Raw genomic sequence first — 23,004 nt, 5'->3', positions numbered from 1 at the left:
CTTTTCTTCAGATAAACTTGATTTGCCATATACATTTACTTGTATTAGAAATTTGTGTGTTGGCGCAACATGCAGCAAACAACAACTTTCAACAATTATAAAGAATAAAGAGTTATATTAAAAAATAAAGGTGGGGGTTAAAGTACAGATACTGAATAAAATACATAAATACCTGCATGTGTTTATGATGTAAATAGTATTATAAAAAGTGGTGAAAGTGTTTACAGTGCAGTGATGGGGGTAATAGATAGAGTGGGGTGGGTAGCAGCTAACCAGAATAATTCATCAGATTAATAGCTTGGGGGGAAATAATTTCTAAGAGCGTGAAGTTTTTGTTTTAATAGCTCTACAGTGCTTTCCAAAAGGGAGATCTCAGAAAAGGCAGTTTCCAGGATTGATAGTGTACGCAATGAATTTTACCTCCTGCTTCTGTGTTCTGGAGAATTACGGGTGAGACAATGTTGGTAGACGAGAATGGCAGGGCAAACTTTATGGACAGAGTGGCCTAATTTGACTCCTATGTATTATGGTCTTGTGGTCTGCAGCCAATTACCTTGATAAGGTACTGAATGGCATTGCTTGTTTCAGTGGCATTAATGGCTTTGATGCAGGTTGCATTGTTAAGATGTATGCGATTTTTGTTGCTGATTTGTTTCCCAGCTCTGTAAAGCATTGGCAGAAATGGAAGCCTTGTGGGTAGAGTTACGAAACTACAAGGGTAAAAAGACCCTAATGGGAGTTATATACAGGCCTCTGAACAGTATCCAGGGGATTTCAGTATGCAGATAGATTGGGAACATCAGGTTGGTGCTGGAGGGAATTTGTAGGTTGCCTATGAGATGGTTTTTTAGTGCAGTTTGTGGTTGAGCCCACTAAGGAAAAACCAATTCTGAATTGGTTGTTGTGTAATGAACCAGATTTGATGAGGGAGCTGAAGATAAAAGAAACCCTTAAGAGGGTGTGGTCATAATATCATAGAATTTATCTTACAGTTTGAGAGGGAGAAGTTAAAGTCAAATGTATCAGTATTGTAGTGGAGTAAAGAGAATTACAGAAGCATGAGAGAGGAGCTGGCCAAAGTTGATTGCAAGGTACACTAGCAGGGATAATGGCAGAGCAGCAATTCCAAAGATACAGGAAAGATATATTCCAAAGATTAAGTTGTTAATGGGGTTATGTTACAGACCACACAACAGTCCTAGGGATTCAGAGAAACAAATTTGTAAAGAGATTGCAGATTGTTGCAAGAGATATAAGGTTCTTTAGTGATTTTAACTTCGTACCATCTGCAAATTTGGGAGCAAGCCAACTATTCCATCATCTAAACCATTGATATACAGCAGTAAAAAGCTGCCTGTGGTAACAAATTCCACAAATTCACCACCCTCTGGCTAAAGAAGTTTCTCTGCATCTCTGTTTAAATTGGACACCCCTCTATCCTGACGGTGTACCCTTTTTCCTAGACTCCCCAACTATGGGAAACATTCAAAACCTTTCAGCAATCAAAAGGTTTCAAGAGATTCCCCCTCATCCTTCTAAATTCCAGCAACTCCAGACCCAGAGCCATCAAACGTTCCTCATATGATAACCCTTTAATTCCCAGTATCATCCATGTGAACCACCTCTGGACCCTCTCCTATGCCAGCACATCTTTTCTGAGATGGGCTCAAAACTGTACACAACGCTCAAGGTGAGGCTTCCCTAGTGCCTTATAAAGCTTCAGCATCACATCCCTGCTCTTGTATTCAAGAGCTCATGAAATTAATCCTAACAATGCATTTGCCTTTCTCACCACTGACTCAACCTGCAAGTTAACCTTTAGGGTGTTCTGCACAAAGACTCCCAAGTCTCTTTGCATCTCAAACTTTTGGATTTTCTCCTGTTTAGAAAATAGTTTCCACGTTTATTTCTACCTCTGAAGTGTATGACCATGCATTTTACAACATTGTATTTCATTTGCCACTTTCTTGCCCATTCTCCTAATCTAAGTCCTTCTGCAGTTTACCTTTCCTCAACAGTACCTGCCCCTCCACTAATCTATACCTACACCTCGGGGACTGCAGCAGTTCAAGAAGGCAGCTCATCGCAAGGGTGATTTGGGATGGGCAAAAACTGCTGGCTTAGCTAGCAATGCCCATATTCCATAAGTGAATAAATAATAAAATCTTCATATCATCTGCAAATTTGGCAGCAAAGCCATCTATTCCATCATCTAAACCACTGATATACAGCAGAAAAAGCGAAGGTCCCAACACCGACACCTGCAGAGCACTACTGGTCACTGGCGGCCAACCAGAAAAGGGTCCTTTTATTCCCACTCCCTGCCTGCGACCAATCAAACAATGGTCTAACCAGGCCATTAACTTTCCTGTAATACCATGGACTTTTAACTTGGTAAGCAGCCTCATATGTGGTACCTTGCAAAGGACTGCTGAAAGTCCAAATATGCAAAATCCACTGCAACCCCTTTATCTATCCGACTTGTAATCTCTTCAAAGAATTCCAACAAGTTCCTCAGCCAAGATTTTCCCTTATGGAAACCATGCTGACTTTATCCTGTCTTCTTCTGTGTCATCAAGTACTCCAAAACCTCACCCTTTACAACTGACTCCAACGTCTTACCAACTGCTGAGGTCAGGCTAACTGGTCTATAGCTTCCTTTTTGCTGTGTTCCTCCATTCTTAAAGAGTGGAGTGACATTTGCAATTTTCTCATCCTCTGGCACCATGCCAGAGTCCAGTAATTTATGATGGCTCCACAGTCTCTACCACGACCTCTTAGAATCCTAGGGAGCAGTTCATCTGGTCTGGGTGACTTCTGTATCCTTGGGTCTGTCAGCTTTTTAAGTACCTTCTCCTTTGAAATAGTAACTGCACTCATTTCTCTTCCCTCACACCCTTCAACATTTGGCACACTGCTAGTGTCTTCCACAGTGAAGACTGATGCAAAATATTCATTTATTTCAACTGCACTCTCTTTGGCTCCCGGTATTATTTCTCCAGCTTCAGTTTCTAGAGTCCTACATCCACTCTCATCTCTTTTATTTTTTACAAATTTGAAAAAGCTTTTACTCTGCACTTTGATATTGTTTGCTAGCTTGCTTTCATATTGTATCTTTTCCCTCCTAACGATTCTTTTAGTTGTTCTCTGTAGGGTTTTAAAAGCTTCCCAGTCCTTTGTCTTCCGACTAATTTTTGCTTTGTTGTATGCCCTCTCTTTTGCCTTTACACTAGCTTTGACTTGTCCTGGGCACTGACTGCCTGCAAGTCCAATGGAAATGAATGTTTGTGACAGCTCATAATATAGTGGCATTACATTACTAATGCTTGAAAAATCCACATGAAAATTAATACTCACCTTGAATTGGGCCTTCATTTGGAACTTCAAAAACTTCCTGTAGAATGAATAATTCCAAATTATTTTCTCTGATAAATATCAATTTTAAAACAGCAACTGATTGTGAATATTTGCTCTAGATCCATAATTAAAATCTAGACTGTGACAGACTGCATTCACTTCTCTTCCCTCACACCATTCAATATCTGACACACTTTTAATAGTGTTTTACACAGTGATGACTGATGCAAGTCAAGTCAACTTATATTGTCATTTCGACCATAACTGCTGGTACAGTGCATAGTAAAAATGAGACAATGTTTTTCAGGACCATAGTTAACATGACACAGTACAAAAAAACTAGACTGAACTACGTAATAAAAAAAAACACAGAGAAAGCTATACTATAGACCTGCACTGGACTGCATAAGGTGCACAAAAACAGTGCAGACATTACAATAAATAATAAACAGGACAGTAGGGCAAGGTGTCAGTCCAGGCTTTGGGTATTGAGGAGTCTGATAGCTTGGGGAAGAAACTGTTATATAGTCTGGTCGTAAGAGCCCGAATGCTTCGGAGCCTTTTCCCAGATGGCAGGAGGGAGAAGAGATTGTATGACGGGTGCATAGGGTCCTTCATAATGCTGTTTCCTTTGCGGATGCAGCATGTAGTGTTTGGCGGGAAATGCAAAATACTCACTTTGTTCATCTGCCATCTCCTTAGCCCCTATTACTATTTCTCCAGCCCCATTTTTAGCTGTCCTATATCTACTCTCATCTCTCTTTTTTTACATACTTGAAAAAGCTTTAACTATCCATTTTGATATTATTTGCTAGCTTGCTTTCATATTTCATCTTTTCCTTCCTAATGATTCTCTCTGCAGGTTTTTAAAAAAATTTCCCAATCCTCCATCTTCCCACTAATTTTTCTTTTGTTATATGCCCTCTCTTGCTTTTACATTAGCTTTGACTTCCCTTGACGGCCACAGTTGTACTATTTTGTCATTTGAGTATTTCTTTGTTTTTCAAATGCATCTATTTTGTATCTTCCTCATTTTCCCCAAAAATACATGCCATTGCTGCTCTGTTGTCATCCCTGTCAGCAGCTCTTTCCAATTTACTTTGGCCAACTCCTCTCTCCCATACCACTGTAATTCATTTTACTCCACTGAAATACTGCTATGTCGGACTTCACTTTCTCCCTTGTGATATTGTGGTCACTGCTCTGAGGGGTTCTTTTACCTCAAGTTCCTCTAGTTCATTACATAATACCCAAAATAGCTGATCCCCTAGTAGGCTCAATGACAAACTCCTCTAAAAAGCCATCTTGTAGGCATTGAACAAACTCTCACTCTTGAGATTCATTGCCAGCTTGATTTTCCCACTCTATCTGCATGTTAAAATCTCCCATTACTATCATAACATTACCCTTTTGACATACCTTTTCTATTTCCTGTTGTCATCTGTGGTCCACATTCCAACTACTTTTGGGAGGCCTGTATATAACTGCCATCTGGGACCTTTTACCCTTTCAGTTTCTAAACGCAATCCACAAGGACTCAACATCTTCAGATCCTATGTCACACCTTTCTACTGATTTGATGCCATTCTTTACCAGCAGTACCACACCACCCCCTCTACCTACCTTCCTATCCCTCTGCTGTAGTGTGTAACCTTGGACATTCAGCTCCCAACTACAACTATCCTTCAGCCACAATTTGGTGAAGGCCACAACAACATACCTGGCAATCTGTAATAGTGCAACAAGATCATCCACCTTATTTCTTATACTCCGTGCATTCAGATTAACACTTTGAGTACAGTATTTACTACCCTTTTTGATTCTGCATCCCCAATACACTGATACTCACCCTGCTTGGCTGCAGTTTAGCCCTATCATCTGCCTGCCCTTCCTGACAGTCTGACTGCATGCTATCTTTTGTTTTTTTTTCTTAACCATCTGTCTAATGCTGAGTCCCTTCACCGTGGTTCCAGTGCCCCCCCCCCCCACGAAATTAGTTTAAACCCTCCCCAGCAGTTCTAACAAATCTGCCTACGAGAATATTGGTCTCCCTCGGGTTCAAGTGCAACCCGTCAGTTTTGTACAGGTCATACCTCCCTCAGAAGAGGTGGCAGTGATCCAAGAACCTGAAGCCCTGCCCACTGCACCAGCTTCTAAACCATGCATTAATGTGCCTCTGTGCATCATGTTTCTACCCTCACTATCACATGGCACAGGTAGTAATCCAGAAATGACTACCTGGAGATCCTACTTCTCAGCTTTCTGCCTAACTCTCTTAGTTCCCTCTTCAGGACCTCATTGCTTTTCCTTTCTATGTCATTGATACCTTCTGGCTGCTCTCCCTCCCCCTCCAAAATCCCATGAACATGATTCGTATTGTCCCTGACCCTGCGAGGCAATATACTGTCCGGGTGTTCTGTTCACATCCACAGAATCTGCTCTCTGTTTCTCTGACTATTGAGTCCACTATCACTACTGCTCCCCTCTTCTCCCTCTTTCCGTTCTACACCACGGACGCAATCTCAGTGCAAGTACCTGGTCTCCATGGCATTCCCCACAACAGTATCTAAAATGGCATACTTATTATTGAGGGGAATGGCCACAGGGTTCCTCAGCGTTAACTGCCTATTCACATTTCTATTTCCTCTGACAGTCATCCAGCTACTCGACTGCTGCAACTTTGGGGTGACTACTCTGCAGCAACTCTGATCGATGATCTCCTCACTCTCCCATACAAGCCATAGGTCATCCAGCTGCTGTTCCAGATCCCTAACACAGTCTTCAAAAAGCTGCCGATGTAGTTCCCTGGGAGTCTCTGGGTCATCCAGGACTGCAACATCTGGCATGAAGAACACATAACACCCATTTACAACACTAGGTATAGTAAGAGAAAAAAAAAGTACAAGAAATGAAACAGCATACATTAGAAAAAAATCATGGTTAAAAGATGACATGAAGTTGCTCTACAACATAGAAACAGAAATCTACAGCACAATACAGGCCCTTTGGCCTACAAAGTTGTGTCAACTGTGTAACCTATTCTTGAAACTGCCTGGAATTTCTGTACAGTACTGCAGAGCCCTCTATTTTTCTAAGCTCCATGTCCCAACTAAGAGTCTCTTAAAAGTCCCTGCCTATTGTATCCGCCTCTACCACCATCACTGGCAGTGCATTCTACATAGCCACCAGTCTGTGTGTGGAAAAACCTACCTCTAACACCCCCCCCCCCCCCCCCCCCCGTACCTACTTCCAAGCATTTTAAAACTATGCCTCCTCGTGTTAGCTATTTCAGCCTTGGGGAAAAAGTCTGTGGCTATCCACACGATCAATGCCTCTCAGCATCTTATACATCGCTATCAAGTCACCACTCATCATGTGTCGCTCAAGGAGAAAGCCAAGTTTACTCAACCTATTCTCAAGGTACACTCTCCAATCCAGGCAACGTCCTTGTAACATCCTTCCTCCGTAAACTCTCTATGCAGAGGTGTCGAACTCAATTGCACATGGGGCCAAAACTCAAAGCACACTTTAGGTCGCGGGCCGAACAGGATAAACATTTATTGAACACACTAAAACTAAACATTTTTTGAACATAAATATGAATAAAAACAGACAGGAATATTATTCCAGAAAAAATAAACTAAAACTTTAAATAACTTAAATATTTTGCTCTCCATAAAAATATCTCCTGTCAGTATTATACAAGTCAGAAATATGAGCATGCTGCAAAAAAACCCTGAAAATATAAATAAAATTTGTGCTTTTCAGCAGAAGTTAAAACAACAACAAATCAAAACACTCAGTTTTCTTTGCTCTTATGCCATTTTGTCAGAGCTGGATGCTTGGCATCTTTTCTTGGCAATAAGTTCGTTTAGGTTTGGTGTAAGGTTCTGTGTTGTGGAGATTCTCAGGATGGACTGCAGGTGTTCATCAGTGAGACGACTCCTGTGTGATGTTTTGTTAATTTTCATCACTGAGAAAAGCTTCTCACACAGATATGTGCTACCAAACATGCACAAGGTTCGAGCCGCATGTAGACGGAGCTGAGGCATTGCTTCAGGAATGGAGCGAATAAACTGTACAGGCCCTGCAGTGTCGTACTTTGCCTTTAGTGTCCCATTACACTGTAGCTTTGACTTCAGAATAGCGTTGTATACAGCAACAGACGCTTGACACGGGAATGTTCCCGGGTAGCCTATCGGCAGCTGTTGCACTGCATTATTGGGTCTGTAGTTTGCGTGTTATCAGCGCTTCATATCGCCGGGCCATTAATAATTAAAATAATAGATCTATCTAAAATGATCTCGCGGGCCGGATATAATTGTACGCCGGGCTGGATATGGCCCGCGGGCCTTGTGTTTGACACCTATGCTCTAGCAGGGGTGTCAAACTCATTTTAGGTCACGGGCCGGATTGAGCAAAATGCAGCTTCATGTGGGCCGGATCAGTCTGACGCGTGCGAACGCAGCTTTCGTTGCCTCCGTTTTTTCAGCCTGCTCTCATGTGTCTCAGTCTCTGCTATAACTACAAAGTGTTTCACTTTACAAATTCCGTTTCTTATGAAGAAGACTGCCGACCGAGCAAGACTGCCGAATAAACACTAAAAACCCTGAAAACCTGGTACCTGAATAAACTCAGCTTTAGCCATATCATACGCCATAGGCGCTTCGATTACTGGGGCCAGCTTTAATAGTAATTAGATATTATCTCGCGGGCCAAAGATAATTCCACTGCGGGCCGGATTTGGCCCGCGGGCCTTGAGTTTGACATATATGCTCTATAGTATCCACATCCTTCCTGTAGTGAGGTGACCAGAACTGAACACAGTACTCTAAATGGGATGTAACTAAGGTCTTATATAGCTGTAACATTATCTCACAGCTCTTGAAGTCGATCCCACGGTTGAGGAAGGCCAACTCAATGTACGCCTTCTTAACATTGTCAACCTGTGCATGGACACGGAACCCAAAATCTCTCTGATCCTCCAAATCGCCAAGAGTCTTACCAATAAAATTATATTCTGTCTTCATATTTGACCTTCCAAAATGCACCACTTCACACTTAACTGGGTTGAACTCTTACCTGCTTCTCAGCCAAGTTCTGCATCCTATTGATGTCCTGCTGTAACCTTTGACGTCCCTCCAGACTAAATATAACACCCCTAACTTTTGTGTCATCAGCAAATTTACTAACCCACCCTTCCACTTCCATATCCAGGTCATTCATAAAAATTACAAAGAGGAGGTGTCCCAGAACAGATCCCTGCGGAACACAACTGGTCATTGACCTCCAAGAAGAATATACACCATTTACAACCACCGTTTGTCTTCTGTGGGCAAGCCAATTCTGGATCCACAAAGCAAGGCCTCCTTGAATCCCATACCTCCTTACTTTCTGAATGAACCTTCGATAGGGAACTTTATCAAATCCCTTTAAGAAATCCATCTACACTATGTCCACTGCTCTTCCTTCATCAGTGTGTTTTGTTTCATTCTCAAAGAATTCAATCAGGCTCATAAGGGACGAGCTGCTCTTGAAAAGCCATGCTGACTATCCCTAATCAGATTAAGTCTCTCCAAATGCTCATAAATCCTGCCTCTCAGGATCTTCTCCAACAACTTGCCCACCTCTGAAGTAAGACTCACTGGTCTAAAATTTCTTGGGTTATCTCTATTTCCTTCCCAGAACAAGGGAAAAATATTTACAGTCCTGTGGTACTTCTCCTGTCCCTATTGATGATACAGCGATCATCACCAGAGGCTCAGCAATCTCCTCTCTGACTTCCCACAGTAGCCTGGGTATATCTCATCCAGATCCAGTGACTTATCCAACTTTATGTTTTTCAAAACTCCAGCACATCCTGTTTCTTAATGTCTATACATTCAAGCATTTCAGTGCACTGTAAGTCATCCCCACAATTGCCAAGGTCCCTTTCCCTGGTGAATACTGAAGCAATGTATTCATCAAGTACCTCTGCTACCTCCTCCAACTCCATGCACACGGGTCTACTATTGCAGCTGATTGATCTGTTTCTCACATGGCTCATCCTCTTGCTCTTCACGTACTTGTACAATGGCTTGGGGTTGTCCTTAATCCTGCTCGCCGAGGCCTTTTCATGGCCCCTTCTAGCTCTCCTGATTTCATTCTTAAGCTCCTTCCTGGCAACCTTGTAATTTTCTAGAACTTCAACAGTACTTAGTTTCTTGAACCTTTCATAAGCTTTTCTTTTCTTCGTAGCTAAATTTTATATATCCTTTTTACGCCATGGTTCTTTTACCCTATTAACCTTTCTGTGCCTCAGTGGACCATACTGATGCAGAACGCCATGCAAATGTTCCCTGAACATTTGCTACATTTCTTTCGTGCATTTCCCTGAGAACATCTGTTCCCAATGTATGCTCCCAAGTTTCTGCCTAATAGCATATTTCCCCCACCCCAATTAAATGTTTTCCCAAATTGTTTACTCCTATCCCTCTCCAGCACTATGGTGATGGAAATAGGGTTGTGATCACTACCCCCAAAATGCTCTCCCACTGAGAGATCAGACACCTGACCAGGTTCATTTCCCAATACCAGATCAAGTACAGCCTTTCCTCTCATTGGCTTATCTACATATTGCGTCAGGAAACCTTCCTGAATACACCTAACAAACTCCACCCCATCCAAACCTCTTGCTTTAAGGAGATGCTGGTCAAGATCAGGAAAGTTAAATCTCCCATCACAACCCTACACCCTTCCAGAATCTGCCTCCCTATCTGCTCCTCGATATCCCTGTTACTATTGAGGGGGGGGTCTATAAAATCCCCTAGTAGAGTTATTGCCCCCTTCGTGGTTCTTACTTCCACCCATGCTGACTCAGTAGGCCATCCCTCCATAACTTCCTTCTTTTCTGCAGCCATGATACTATCCCTGATTAGTAATGCCATGCCCCCACCTTTTTTGCTTCCCTCCCTGTCCTTTTTGAAACATCTGAAGCGCAGCCTGTGTTCTGCTTTTGCAAATGCCTCTGATGCTTCCCGCGCCTGCGCACTGACTACTGTTTTTACGAAATCCCCCATGCAAGGAGAAGAAACTCACTGTGTTTGGTCGTGCTCTGCCTGCCTTCTTCTCCTGCGGATGCCTTTGATGCTTCCTGCGCCTGTGCATTGTGCACTAGAATCCTAAGGGATTCTACAGATATGTTAAGAGTAAAAAGACTGCAAGGGACAAAATGGGTCCTCTGGAAAATCAGAATGGTAATTCATTTGCGAGGCAAAATGGATGAGGGAGACTGTAAATGAATTCTTTGCATCTGTACTTACTCAGGAGATGTTCACAGAGTCTGTTGAAGTGAGGCAAAGCAGCATCAGCTTCATGGACCCAGTTCAGATTACTGAGGAGCTGTTTGCTACCCTGAGGCAAATCAGGTTAGATAAATCCCCAGGCCTGACAAGGTGTTCCCTTCAACTCTATGGGAGGCAAGTGCAGAAATTACCAAGGCCCTAGTGAATATATTTAAAATATCCTTAGGGATAGGAGAAGTGCCAGAGGATTAGCGGATAGCCAATGTTGTTCCACTGTTTAAAAAGGCTCTAAACAGAAACCAGGAAATTAAAGGTCAGTGAATCTGATATCAGTTGTGGGAAAGTTATTGGTGGGTATTCCTTAAGGTCAGTGAATCTGATATCAGTTGTGGGAAAGTTATTGGTGGGTATTCTAAGGGACTGTAAGTATTTGGTTAGACATGGACTGATTAAGTATAGTCAGCATGGATTCATGTGTGATTTGTCATATCTAACCATGGACATGGTTCAAAGGGGTTACCAGGAAAATGGATGAAGGCAAGGCAGTAGATGTCATCTACATGGACTTCAGCAAGGCATTTGACAAGGTCCTGCATGGGAGGCTGGTCAAGAAGGTCAGTTGCTCAGCATTCAGGGTGAGGTGATGAATTGGATTTGACATTGGCTTTGTGGGTAAAGCCAGAGAGTGACAGTAGATGATTGCCTCTCTTGACTGGAGGCCCGAGACTAGTGGTGTGCTGGAGGGATCGCTGCTGGATCTGGAGGCATAAATAATGATTTTACAAGAATCACTAGATACTGGAATGGTTCCAGAAGACTGGAAAATTGCAAATGTTACTCCACTCTTCCAGAAGGGAAGGAGGCAGAGGAAAGGAAATTACAGGTCAGTTAACCTGACTTCAATAGTTGGGAAGATGTTGGAGTCGATTGTTAAGGATGGGGTTTAAGGATACTTGGAGGCACATGATAAAATACACTGTAGTCAGCATGGTTTTCTTCAGGGAAAATATTGCTTGCCAAATCTGTTGGACTTTGATGAAATAACAAGCAGATAGACAAAGGAGAATCAATGGGTGTTGTGTACTTGGAATTTCAGAAAGACTTTGACAAGGTGCTGTACATGAGGCTGCTGTACAAGTTAAGAGCCCATGGTACTAGAGGAAAGATACTAGCATGGATAGAGCATTGGCTGATTGGCATGAGGCAAAGAGTGGGAATAAAGGCACTAGTGGTATTCCACAAGGGTCAGTGTTGTGACTATTTCTTTTTACGTTGTATGTCAATGTTTGGATGATGGAATTGATGGCTTGTGACCAAGTCTGCAGAAGATTCGAAGATAGGTGGAGGAGCAGGTAATGTTAAAGAAGCAGGCAGGCTGCAGAAGGACTTAGACAGATTAGGAGAATGAGCAAAGAGGTGACAAATGGAATACAATGTTGGGAAGTGTATGGCCATGCACTTTTGTATAAGAATAAAAGCATAGACTGTTTTATAAATGGAGAGAAAATTCAAAACTCCGAGGTGAAAAAGGATTTGGGAGTCCACTTGAAGGATTCCTTAAAGGTTAATTTTTAGGTTGAGTCTGTGGTGAGGAAGGCAAACACGAGGTTAGCATTCATTTTGAGAGGAGTAGAATATAAAAACAAGGACGTAATGTTGAAGCATTATAAGGCACTGGTGAGGCCTCTCTTGGAGTATTGTGACCAGTTTTGGGCCACTTATTTATGAAAGTATTTGCTGACATTGGAGAGGATTCTGAGGAGGTTTATGGGAATGATTCCAGGAATGAAAAGCTTATTATATGAGAAATGATTGATAGCTTTGGGCCTGTACTCACTGGAATTTAGAAGAATGAGGGGGCATCTCATTGAAACCTGTTGAATGTTGAAAGGCTTAGAATGGATGTGGAGAGGACATTTCCTATGGTGCACAGCATCAGAACCTTGGGATGTCCAGTTAAAACAGAGCTGAGGAGGAATACCTTTAGTTAGTGGGTGGCGAATCTGTGGAATTCATTGCCATAGTGGCTGAGGTGGCCAGGTCATTGGATGTATTTAAGGCATTGGTTGATAGGTTCTTGATTAGTCAGGGATTCAATTATTACGGTTAGAAGGCAGACAAATGGAGATGAGAGGAATAATAAACCAGCCATGATGAAATGGCAGAGCAGACTTGATGGGCTGAATAGCATATATCTGCTCCTCTGACTTAAATTGTTCAATAACATATAAAACAACAGCAGAGTTTTCACTAATTGTTTAAGTCTGTGCTTATAGACAGCCTGCAGTTTCCTACTGTGTGGAATCTATAAACATTCTTGGGTCAGTAATTGATAGGAAATATACCTGAGGCTTGAAGTTATTAAAATTAATATTGTATGTTACAGATATTATGTATGTTTTAACATGTATTATGTTGATATCATACAGTTAATGATTTGAGGGGATTGATGCCCCTTTTATTTTGAAAGACACAATACATCTGAACAAAATTAAACTTCATTCAATATTCAGACAGGCTTTGTGTAGAGATTTCTAAATCAGACTTGCATGGAATAGTGTGCTCAAGTCTGTGGTAGTATTCTTCTGTCTGAGTCAGAGGGAATTGAGTACATTCCTTATTCCAAAGGTGAACTGCCACTCAAGTAAAGTGCTGTAGGAGAGTTCATCCATTTAGACTGACTAACTTCACTTGTCTGTTTTTTTCCCCAATTTTTGATGCCTCAACCCAACAAGTAATCTTAAATATTTCAATTAATTTAGAATCAATAATTCTGGGGATTTCAGCTTAACTGTTAACAAATTCTATAGTATCACACTTAATTTTAATTTTAAGGTTATTTTTGGATTTCCCTGCTAGACCAAACATTTTCTTATCTTGCTAAATGCATTATCATTTAAGTAGCTGAACCAAATCCCCTCCCAATCATTTAAAGACCAAAGAGGGCACAGCCTCAGAATAGAGGGATATCCATTTAGAATGACAGTGAGGTGGAATTTCTTTAGCCGGGGTTGGGGAATCTGTGGAATTCATTGTACAGTGGGCCCTCCTTATCCGCGAATTCCGCATCCGTGAATTCAACCAACCGTGAATCGCGAAAACCCCGAAGTGCTCTTCCAGCACTTGTTGTTTGAGCATGTACAGGCCTTTTTTCTTGTCATTATCCCCTAAACAATGCAGTATAACAACCATTTTACATAGCATTTACATTGTATTAGGTATTATAAATAATCTAGAGATGATTTAAAGTATACGGGAGGATGTGCGTGGGTTATCGTGCATCGGGATCGAAAAAAATCGTAAGTTCTCTTACTAAGTAAATCGAAACAGGTACATCCGGTATTATTTAGCGTCAGTTAGTCAAACTTTTGCATTCGTATTGTTGGGCTTGAAATTCTGCCCTGTGTTCGTTTAGGAAGAGAGACAACCAACACCGGAATATTACAAAACTTGGGTTTATTGCAGAATTCGTAACTGGCACAGCGAATCCACGGAGTCGCTGGAGAAGGCGCGTTCCGACCTCCCCTTACAATCTGCTCTTATTTATATCCCTTTTCCCCCCAGCACAGCCCCCCGCTACATATTAGGTAATATCGGGCACTTGTGTCCATCTTATTGGCCCGATGCCATACACTCACGAGTTACCTGTTTCTTTTGTTTACTGAATCGCGTGACACTAGTAGTTTCGGTGTAGCGGAATCCCCAGTTTCGCTTCCCCCCCTCCCTCGCATTCCGGTCCCCTAATATTACGTGAGCCACTCCTGACCTGTAATGGCAGTCTCGAATTAACCCTAACAGTATATAGTATATATTTTACCTTTCTATGCATATAAAACACTTAAGAACATATGTTTCAGTGCCGGGCTCGGGAAGTTCCCGAGTTCGATCTAGTGACAGATCGCTATCGAGCATGCTCTCCACCGTGCTGGGTTGATGTGGAGGATCAAAAACCCAAAACCCAATAATTAAATCACTGCGTTGCTTAGTAATAATTGTAGCTTTCATCGGGGCAGGGCCTTTCACATGCTCCATTAAAATTGTTCCAATTGTTGACCAACTGTAGCCTAACACTTTTCCAATGACCAGTGGCGTTTCACCTCTTTCTGATTGCTTTATTACTTCCACCTTATTTTCAATCGTGATCGTGATTATTTTCGTGAACAGAAACACCGCGGATTCAGAGCTACGCCGGGTCCTAATGCCCACCGCTCTAAACATGATAAATAAAGTTCGGCGTTCCGCTGGGTCCTAAAGACCACCGCACTGATTCAGGTTAAATAAGGGACTTGAGCATCCGCGATTTTTGGTATCTGCGGGGGGTCTCGGAACCAATCTCCCGCGGATAAGGAGGGCCGACTGTATATTTAAAGTAGAGATTGATAGGTTCTTGATTAGTTAAAGCATGAAAGGTTATGGGGAGAAGACAGGAGAATGGTGTTGAGAAGAAAATGAATCAGCCATGATGAAATAGTGGAGCAGACTCGATAGGCCAAGTGACCCGATTCTGCTCCTATGTCTTGTAAAGATTTTGTACTGAAAGCAAAAATTGTGCTATAGATTGTTCTGACCATTGTGGCTTAATAGGGATATTACTGCTGTTTTCCAAAAGTGGCTCAATAATTAATAAGTGAAGCGATTTACTTTGTTGAATGCTCTGAACAGGATAAAAGATGCCTGAGCCATGTGTAGAAGTGGAGGTCATGATGCATTATTTTGTCATGATGTAATGGCAGAGCAAACTCAATGGGCCAAATGGCCTAATTCTGCTCCTCCATCTTATGGTCTTATATTGACTGTGCAGTTAAATTCAAATGTATTTTATTTTTCTTAAAACAAATTCAGCTTAACGGTTGAGGTTTTAAGGATGAAGACATCTAATATTGTTGAAGAAAATGATCCCATTTTTGAACGTGGCTCTCAGACGACCTATTCCAGCTTCAGAAAGAGCACCCACACAAAGCCCTGGTCTGATAAAGGTATGTTCAGTGACTACTTCAAATAGGTAGTGCTTTCTCTTTTGCTTACTTCAGCTACAATTTATAAGAAATCAAGCTACAATTTTGTAAGTTCCACTCTTGCAGCACACCCTATCCTCGTTATATGCATCTTCAGACAATGCAGGTTCACAGTTATGTGAGGAACCTATTTCTACCAGCGTCTCCTGATATGTGTCCAGAACTCAGTTATGCGAGGAGCACTGCTTTCCCACCAATACAAGTCACGTGTGTACGCCTCACAGTCTTACTGTTGGGACGAGAAGCACGGCTTTCCCACCAATACAAGTCAGGTGCGTGCGCCTCAGAATCTCACTCCCACCGGCCAGTCTTGCATTGGTTTTGGCAAGGTGTGGATGTGCAATCTTGTGCTCTTAAACTTTTGTTGGTTTTACCTACGGTACAGTGATTTTGTGCTTGAAATATTTAACTACGCCTCCTAAGTGTCCGATGTCATGCCTTGGGCCATCAGCCGAGCGGCAGAGAACCGCTTTAACACTTGGAAAAAAAGATAGAAATTATAAACAGCGTGACATCAGGTGAAGGTAACACAGCTCTGGGACGCTACTGCCGGGAACAGAATCTTGCCTTTAAAGTTCTTTTGTTGCTTGACAATGCGCCAGCTCATCCTAAACATTTGGACAGCATTCATCCTAACGTAACAGTACATTTCCTGCTGCCTAACACAACATCACTGATTCAACCACTCGACTAAGGTGTGATCCACATTCAAGGCGTATTTTTTTTTATGGCGAACTATCTCTCAGATGCTGCAAGCAACAGACGATTTTGAAAATCTCAGGAGTTTACCAACGGTGAGGGAATGGTGGAAGTCGGAACACTTGGCTCAAATAGCGATGGACATGGACCCAAGTTTAGAACGGAGTCAGCATTTTAGTCGTTCCCTACCATCAATCCTACTGACCTACAGGCAAATTTATGCTGAAAAACAAAATGCTGCCAACCCTCACCACTTCCTTCAAACTGGTGTCATCTCTTGCTGCCGGCAATTCTAAGAGTTCTGTGAGTCTTCCTTCACCTCTTGCTGTGCTTGATGTGATCCTGACGACCACAACCGTCCACCTTATCCATGTAAAACTGCTCAACACCACAACAACCACTCAATTCCCGGAGCAAACACACCTGCCACTGTTGGTGAGTACTGTATACACTAGTATGTTAACTTTCTATGATTTATTACAGTGAATATTACCTTAAATTGATTAAATATAATATGAATGTTGCCTTGTGGTACTGCTTTTGTGTCGTATTGGTATGAAAATGTGAATAAATTACAGATAAGACATATTTAGGAAGCCCTCTGGAATGCATCCCTATTTTCATCATTTAAATAATTATTCACGTTATGCAATTTCACATTATGTGTCGACTGCGAGGGAAGTATCCCCTGCATATAACGAGGATAGGTGCATTTTTTCTTTTCCTGCTAATACAACAAAATATTATTTGGCCACAAAATTATCTCATCTCCTATGTGCTGAGTTCCAAGTTGACTAAATTATGCACTAGTTTTGCTGTTGTTCATATCTAAGCTGGTTCCATTTGACAATGTGCTTCCATTTGTACTACGTGTCACAGTTTTGCAAGTATTTTTCAGTTCTTTAAGGTGAGTTTTGCTATAGCATAGCTTATTTTTGTTACAGACTGAAAGAACATCTTCAGTCTCAACAGTCCATGTCATAGAAAATAGAATCATACAGTTAATAGTTTGCATCAGATTCCCACAATGTGGTCCCAAGGATAGCCTGCAAACTCCAGCCAAGGTCAGAATTCAAGCTACCTTTCGCAGTATAAGGCAGTGGTTCTACCAGCTCTGCCACTGTACTTAGGTGCCATCTCTATGTTCCCTTTTGCCTTTTATAATATTTGTTGTTAGAATTTGCTTGTGATGGGTTTTCTTATTTTCTTGCATGTAGAAGCCCTAAAGAGGGTGCAGAGGAGATTTACCAGGATGCTATCTGGATTAGAAAGGATGTCTTATGAGGATAGGTTGAGTGAACTAGGGCTTTTCTTTCTGGAGCAGAAGAGGATGAGGGCTGGTTTGGAACATGCACCATCTTAGATCGCAAGACCCTGCAGCAGATAGTGAGGTCAGCTGAGAAGATCATCGGGGTCTCTATTCCCGCCATCACGGACATTTACACTACACGCTGCATCCGCAAAGCAAACAGCATTATGAAGGACCCCATGCACCCCTTATTCAATCTCTTCTCCCTCCTGCCGTCTGGGAAAAGGCACCGAAGCATTCGGTCTCTCATGACCAGACTATGTAAAATTTCTTCCCACAAGCTATCAGACTCCTCAATACCCAGCGCCTGGCCTGACACCTTGCCCTATTGTCCTGTTTATTATTTATTGTAATGCCTGCACTCTTTTGTGCACTTTATGCAGTCCTGGGTAGGTCTGTAGTCTAGTGTAGTTGTGTGTTTTTTTTTCTCTGTTTTTTTTTACGTAGTTCAGTCCAGTTTTTGTAATGTGTCATGTAACACCATGGTCCTGGAGGAACGTTGTCTCATTTTTACTATGTACTGTACCAGCAGTTATGGTCAAAATGACAATAAAAGTGACTTGACTTGAAACCTGATACAAAATGATGAGGTCTGGATGACTGGGGGGATGTCAGAGGTAATTTTTTTTACACAGAGTGGTGAGTGCATGGAACACTCTGAAAGGGGTTGTGGTAGAGACCGATACATTTAGGAGTATTTAAGAAATGCGTAGGCACATGGATGATTGAAAAATGAAGGATTATGTAGGAGGGAAGGGTTAGATTGATCTTACAGTAGGTTAAAAGATCAGCACAATATTTTGTGTCAGTACTGGACTGTGTATGTTCTAATTTAATTTGTAATATGTTCCTTCAGAATTTTTTTTATTTCTTCCAGAAACTGACATGTTCTTTCTCGCTATAAGTATGGTTGGGACGGATTTCTCTATGATTGGTCAACTGTTCCCAAACAGATCACGAATTGAAATAAAGGTATTTTTAACTGATGTTGGAAAAAATTCTCTTTACAAATAGTTGCATGAGTATTTTTGAATATTGGTCCTGTAAATTGGTTGTGAGTGTGAAATGAACTGCCAGCACAAGTGGTTCATGTGAGCTCAATTTCAGCATTTAAGAGAAGTTTGGATAGGTACATGGACAGTAGGGATATGAAGAGCCATGGTCCCTGTGCAGGTCATTGAGAGTAGCCAGTTTGAATGATTTTGGCTGGGCTAAAGGGCCTGTTTCTGTGCTGTACTTCTCTATGAATAAACACTTTATTCAGAGATGGAACATTTAAATTTATCAAAATTATCTTAAAGGGGACTTCCGGTAAGATGGCGATTGTTTAGCTTCTCCGAACTTTTGTTCCGTTACTGTCGCTATCTTTGCACTAAATGTCTCCATTTTTTAAACCTTAGTTAGGAACTATTTCGGTATCTCTTACTTGCCTGTGAATATATCTAACTTACAATGCCTAGCAAGAGTTCTAAATCCGGGAGAAAAGAAGCCATGACCCCGTCGGACGAGACTATGGTGGCACTTGGAAAGCTCCGAGACGAAATCTTAAAGGAATTTAAAACCGCTGTCAAACAGTTAGAAGACAAACTGGATCGGATCAACGATAAAGTGGACAAACATGCTGAACACTTACCTCTCATCGATTCGACTTCTGAAGATTTAGAAAGTCGTGTTCGATACTTGGAGACTCTCTGTTCCAGCTTAGAGGAAAAATCTAACAAACTTCTTTCCAAAATGGTGGATCTCGAAAATCGTAGCAGACGCTGTAACATCAGAATTCTGGGATTACCAGAGGCGACTGAAAAGGGATCAACCGTGAAGTTTTTCGCCGAGTTTCTCTGTGAGTTATTCGGGAAAGATTTGCTTCCGAAGCCGCCCGAGCTCGAACGGGCACACAGAGTTTACGTTCCCCCCAGAATTCTGGGCTCCCGCCCGTGACCAGTAATCTTGTGTTTCCATCAATACCAGGTAAAACACAGTCTGATCATAGAGGCGCGTCGCAGGGGGTCGCTTCCCTTCAAGGATACAACCATTCGCTTTGTGGAAGATTTTGCACCCCAGACCTTAAAGATGCGCGCTGAGTTTAAAGGCGCAATGAAAGTGCTTTTTGATCGTGGTTTCAAACCTTCCCTTCGTAACCCTGCTGATCTACGAATCAAGCTTAATACCGGGAAATATAAGTGGTTCAAATCAGCGAAGGAAGCTGAAGTGTTTGTGGCAAGTCTTCTGGCTATCCAGCCATCTTCAGAATCTGATCGGACCGCATAAAATGGTGGATAAGTACTCCTCGTAGTAAAATTACTTTCTCTGGACTCGGAATTCACTTGAATCACTCGGACATTATTCATTGAAACTTTAAGGGCCGTTGACAATCTCTCCCGGGATTTGGTGTGTGTGTAATCTATTTTTATTCTTGTATAACTTTACCTACAGAGTTCTGCAACTATCGGTTCACAAGTCAACTGCTGATTTATTTTTCCTTTGTTTTAAATATTTATTTATTTTATCTTTTTCTTTTCTTCACCCTTTTTTTCTAATCTCTGAATTTTTTTTCTCCCTTCTCTGTAAATGGTCGATAAACACTTGTCTTGAATTTATAACTTTCCCCTTCGTCTTTTTTTTCTTTTTCCTTCTTACCTTTTTTTCCCCTTTCTCTTACTTTATTCTTCTATAATGTTTCGCAGGTAGGTTAGTTTTGGTTTTCTTCCGATTTTCTCTGTATTAAGTTGTATATTTCTGCAGAAGGTGTTCTAATCTGTAGTTATGTTTTCTAGTGCATAAACTAGTTATTATTTGCTATAATATTTATACAGAAATGTTGTTACTGACACAGATCTGGAAGTTGTATTTGGGTTAATTTTTTTGGTAGAGCTAGCTACTTGTTTTGGTAGCCGTCTAGTTTTGGGTTGTGCGGGTGGGGTGAGTTTTCCAGTTCCAACATCTCTTTATTGCTTAGGACATGTTTTTATATTTTGACCTTACAAATCTATGTTTACATCTCTGCTCCTAGACTGCTATTGGACTGCTTGACTTTTTATATGCCTGCTGCCTTTTATGCATTAGTAATTGATAATGGCTAGTGCACTTAAATTCGTGAGCTGGAATGTAAAGGGACTGAACAACCCTGTTAAAAGGAGGAAGGTATTCTCACATATCAAACAACTCAAAGCTGACATTGCTTTCCTTCAAGAAACTCATATTCGTTGTTTTGATAACTCCCGGCTTCTGTCAAAGTGGGCGGGTCAGCATTTTCATTCATCCTTTGCCGCTAAAGGTAGGGGAGTTTCCATTCTTATTAATTCAAATATTCCTTTTGAACTCCATAATAAAATATCTGATACAAATGGCCGTTTTATTATTGTTTCTGGTAAACTATATAGCACTAAAGTTGCACTAGCAAACCTGTATGCCCCCAACTTTGATGATGTTAACTTTTTTGAACGGTTTTTTTCCTCACTATCAGACTTAAACTCATACTCTCTTATATTGGGTGGTGATTTCAACTGTTGGTTGGATCCTAAACTGGACCGATCGTCCTCTGTTACCAGATCACCTACTAAATCTGCCTTAGCTATTCAATCGGTTCTTAATTCGGATCTAAAGATCCATAAGGTCTGGGGACCTTTTATCGAGTACTTTCATAACCTTCCTCTTGACTAGGGTTGTTTTTTTTCTTTTTCTTTTCGGTCCCTTGCTTTCAGCTCCCTTTTTTTTCTGGTAGTAGGCATTATTATCCTCCGTTGCTAAGTGTATTCACAGTCTGGGAGTTTGACTGTCCGGACTTATACTCTTTATACTGTGTGGTGGTTGGTCTGGAGTTGTTGTTTTTTTCTTGTGTTGTGGGGCTTGGGGAGGACGCTAAGCTCACTTGTCTTTAACTTAGGTGCTTTTTTTGTTAAATTCTCTTCCTTTGTAGCATATTGTTATTATATGCTTAATCTTGCACTGTATTAATGCTCCTCATTGGGATTTGGGGTTTTTAATTTTGTAAAATGTTTTGAAAACTAATAAAAAAATTTAAAAAAAAATTATCTTAAAGAAGTTGCATCATTAAAAAAAGTAAGTTAATCTCTTTCACTTTTGTTTGATTTATTTATTTAAGTGTTTTTTTCCAACAGAACAAATTTAAACGGGAAGAAAAGTTGAATTCATGGAGGATAGACAAAGCATTCAGTAAGTCTGCTGGTTTCTAAATGTGTACGAGCCTCTCTGAACCAGACGGAAGAACAGAAATGTCATTTGGATGCTGGCTGCATTACTAAAGCACTGGGAGATACTATTGAAAAAGGAATCATAATAAATGAACAGCTGATGCTTTAAGAAAATAAGTAAGGAGTCAAAGGACTTAGTCTAAGACAGTGGTTCCCAAACTTTTTTTATGGTATGGGCCTCTGCCATTAACTGAGGGGTCCGTGGACCCCAGGTTGGGAACCCTTGGACTAAAGAAATAGTGGGTATTGTGTGTGTCTGTTCTTTGTGCATCCATGTCAATTATGGCTGTTTAATCTGCCTTGTATCACACAGAAGAGAAGAAGCCTCTCGATCTGGATGTTTTTGGAGAGCTATTAACCCGTGTTCTGGAGGGAGAGGCAAAGAAGAAGAAGGAAAGGAATGGAAGGGATAAAGGTCAAGCTCTGAGAAAATCGGCTACCAAGCGAAACAGGAAAAGTAAATCAATTTCAAAATACGTTATCATGTTTCTTAAATGTACTTTGGCTATTTTTGCCAGCTTCGCATTGTCTCCCACAAATTTGTTTCAACAATAAAGAATGAATGTGAAAGAGAAAAAACATGATTTTCTGTCTAATTGTAAAGGGCATAAAATTACACTCTTGTGTTGTATCATGTGGACTGGTGTCTGGTCAATGCTTGTTAAAGTGACTGTTCTTTATGTGAAAACCAACATGTTATTTAGCCTTTTGGACATTACAAGCAGTTGTGCATCTGCTGGGGAAGCTGTACTTGCAGCAGGAGCGATGGATAGCCATTACTAACAGGAACATGATCTGTATTCTTCATCTAACACTCAATTTTAGGCCACTCTCTGCCTTAGACATAAGACGTGGTCTAAACTCGGCTCCGTTTGTCTGATATGTGGTCCAGCTATATCTTAACCTGGGAGTGTTTATACAAACATATCTGAATGAATTAATGTTATTTATTTTTATTAACTGCTACCTTCTGAAGAAAGGTCACATCTACCCTGCCCCCCACCCATCCTGCCTGAACTGCGATGTTAGAGTACTGCATGTTAGTTCTCTGTTACTGTCAAAAAAAAAAGAGGGAGACACAAACATACCACTTTCTTGAAGAAGGGTCTGGATCTGAAACATTGACTGTT

General features: G+C 41.2%; 1 protein-coding gene across 5 annotated transcripts in view; it reads left to right on the top strand.

Moving 5' to 3' along the window:
* LOC140738594 (uncharacterized) overlaps positions 1–23,004 on the top strand; it is a 156,063-nt gene that overhangs the window by 27,326 nt on the left and 105,733 nt on the right. For all 5 annotated transcript variants that reach the window (XR_012101407.1, XM_073066125.1, XM_073066114.1 and 2 more), the window contains exons 7-10: positions 15,483–15,616; positions 18,541–18,635; positions 21,782–21,836; positions 22,188–22,331. Coding sequence is in view for 4 of the 5 variants with exons in the window: in XM_073066125.1 (XP_072922226.1) it covers positions 15,483–15,616; positions 18,541–18,635; positions 21,782–21,836; positions 22,188–22,331 (428 nt within the window). In the remaining variant the exon portion in view is untranslated. The remainder of the gene's footprint in view (positions 1–15,482; positions 15,617–18,540; positions 18,636–21,781; positions 21,837–22,187; positions 22,332–23,004) is intronic.

Source organism: Hemitrygon akajei, chromosome 2, assembly GCF_048418815.1.
Source record: "Hemitrygon akajei chromosome 2, sHemAka1.3, whole genome shotgun sequence".
Taxonomy (NCBI): Eukaryota; Metazoa; Chordata; class Chondrichthyes; order Myliobatiformes; family Dasyatidae; genus Hemitrygon; species Hemitrygon akajei.
This window is presented reverse-complemented; position numbering and strand designations above follow the sequence as displayed.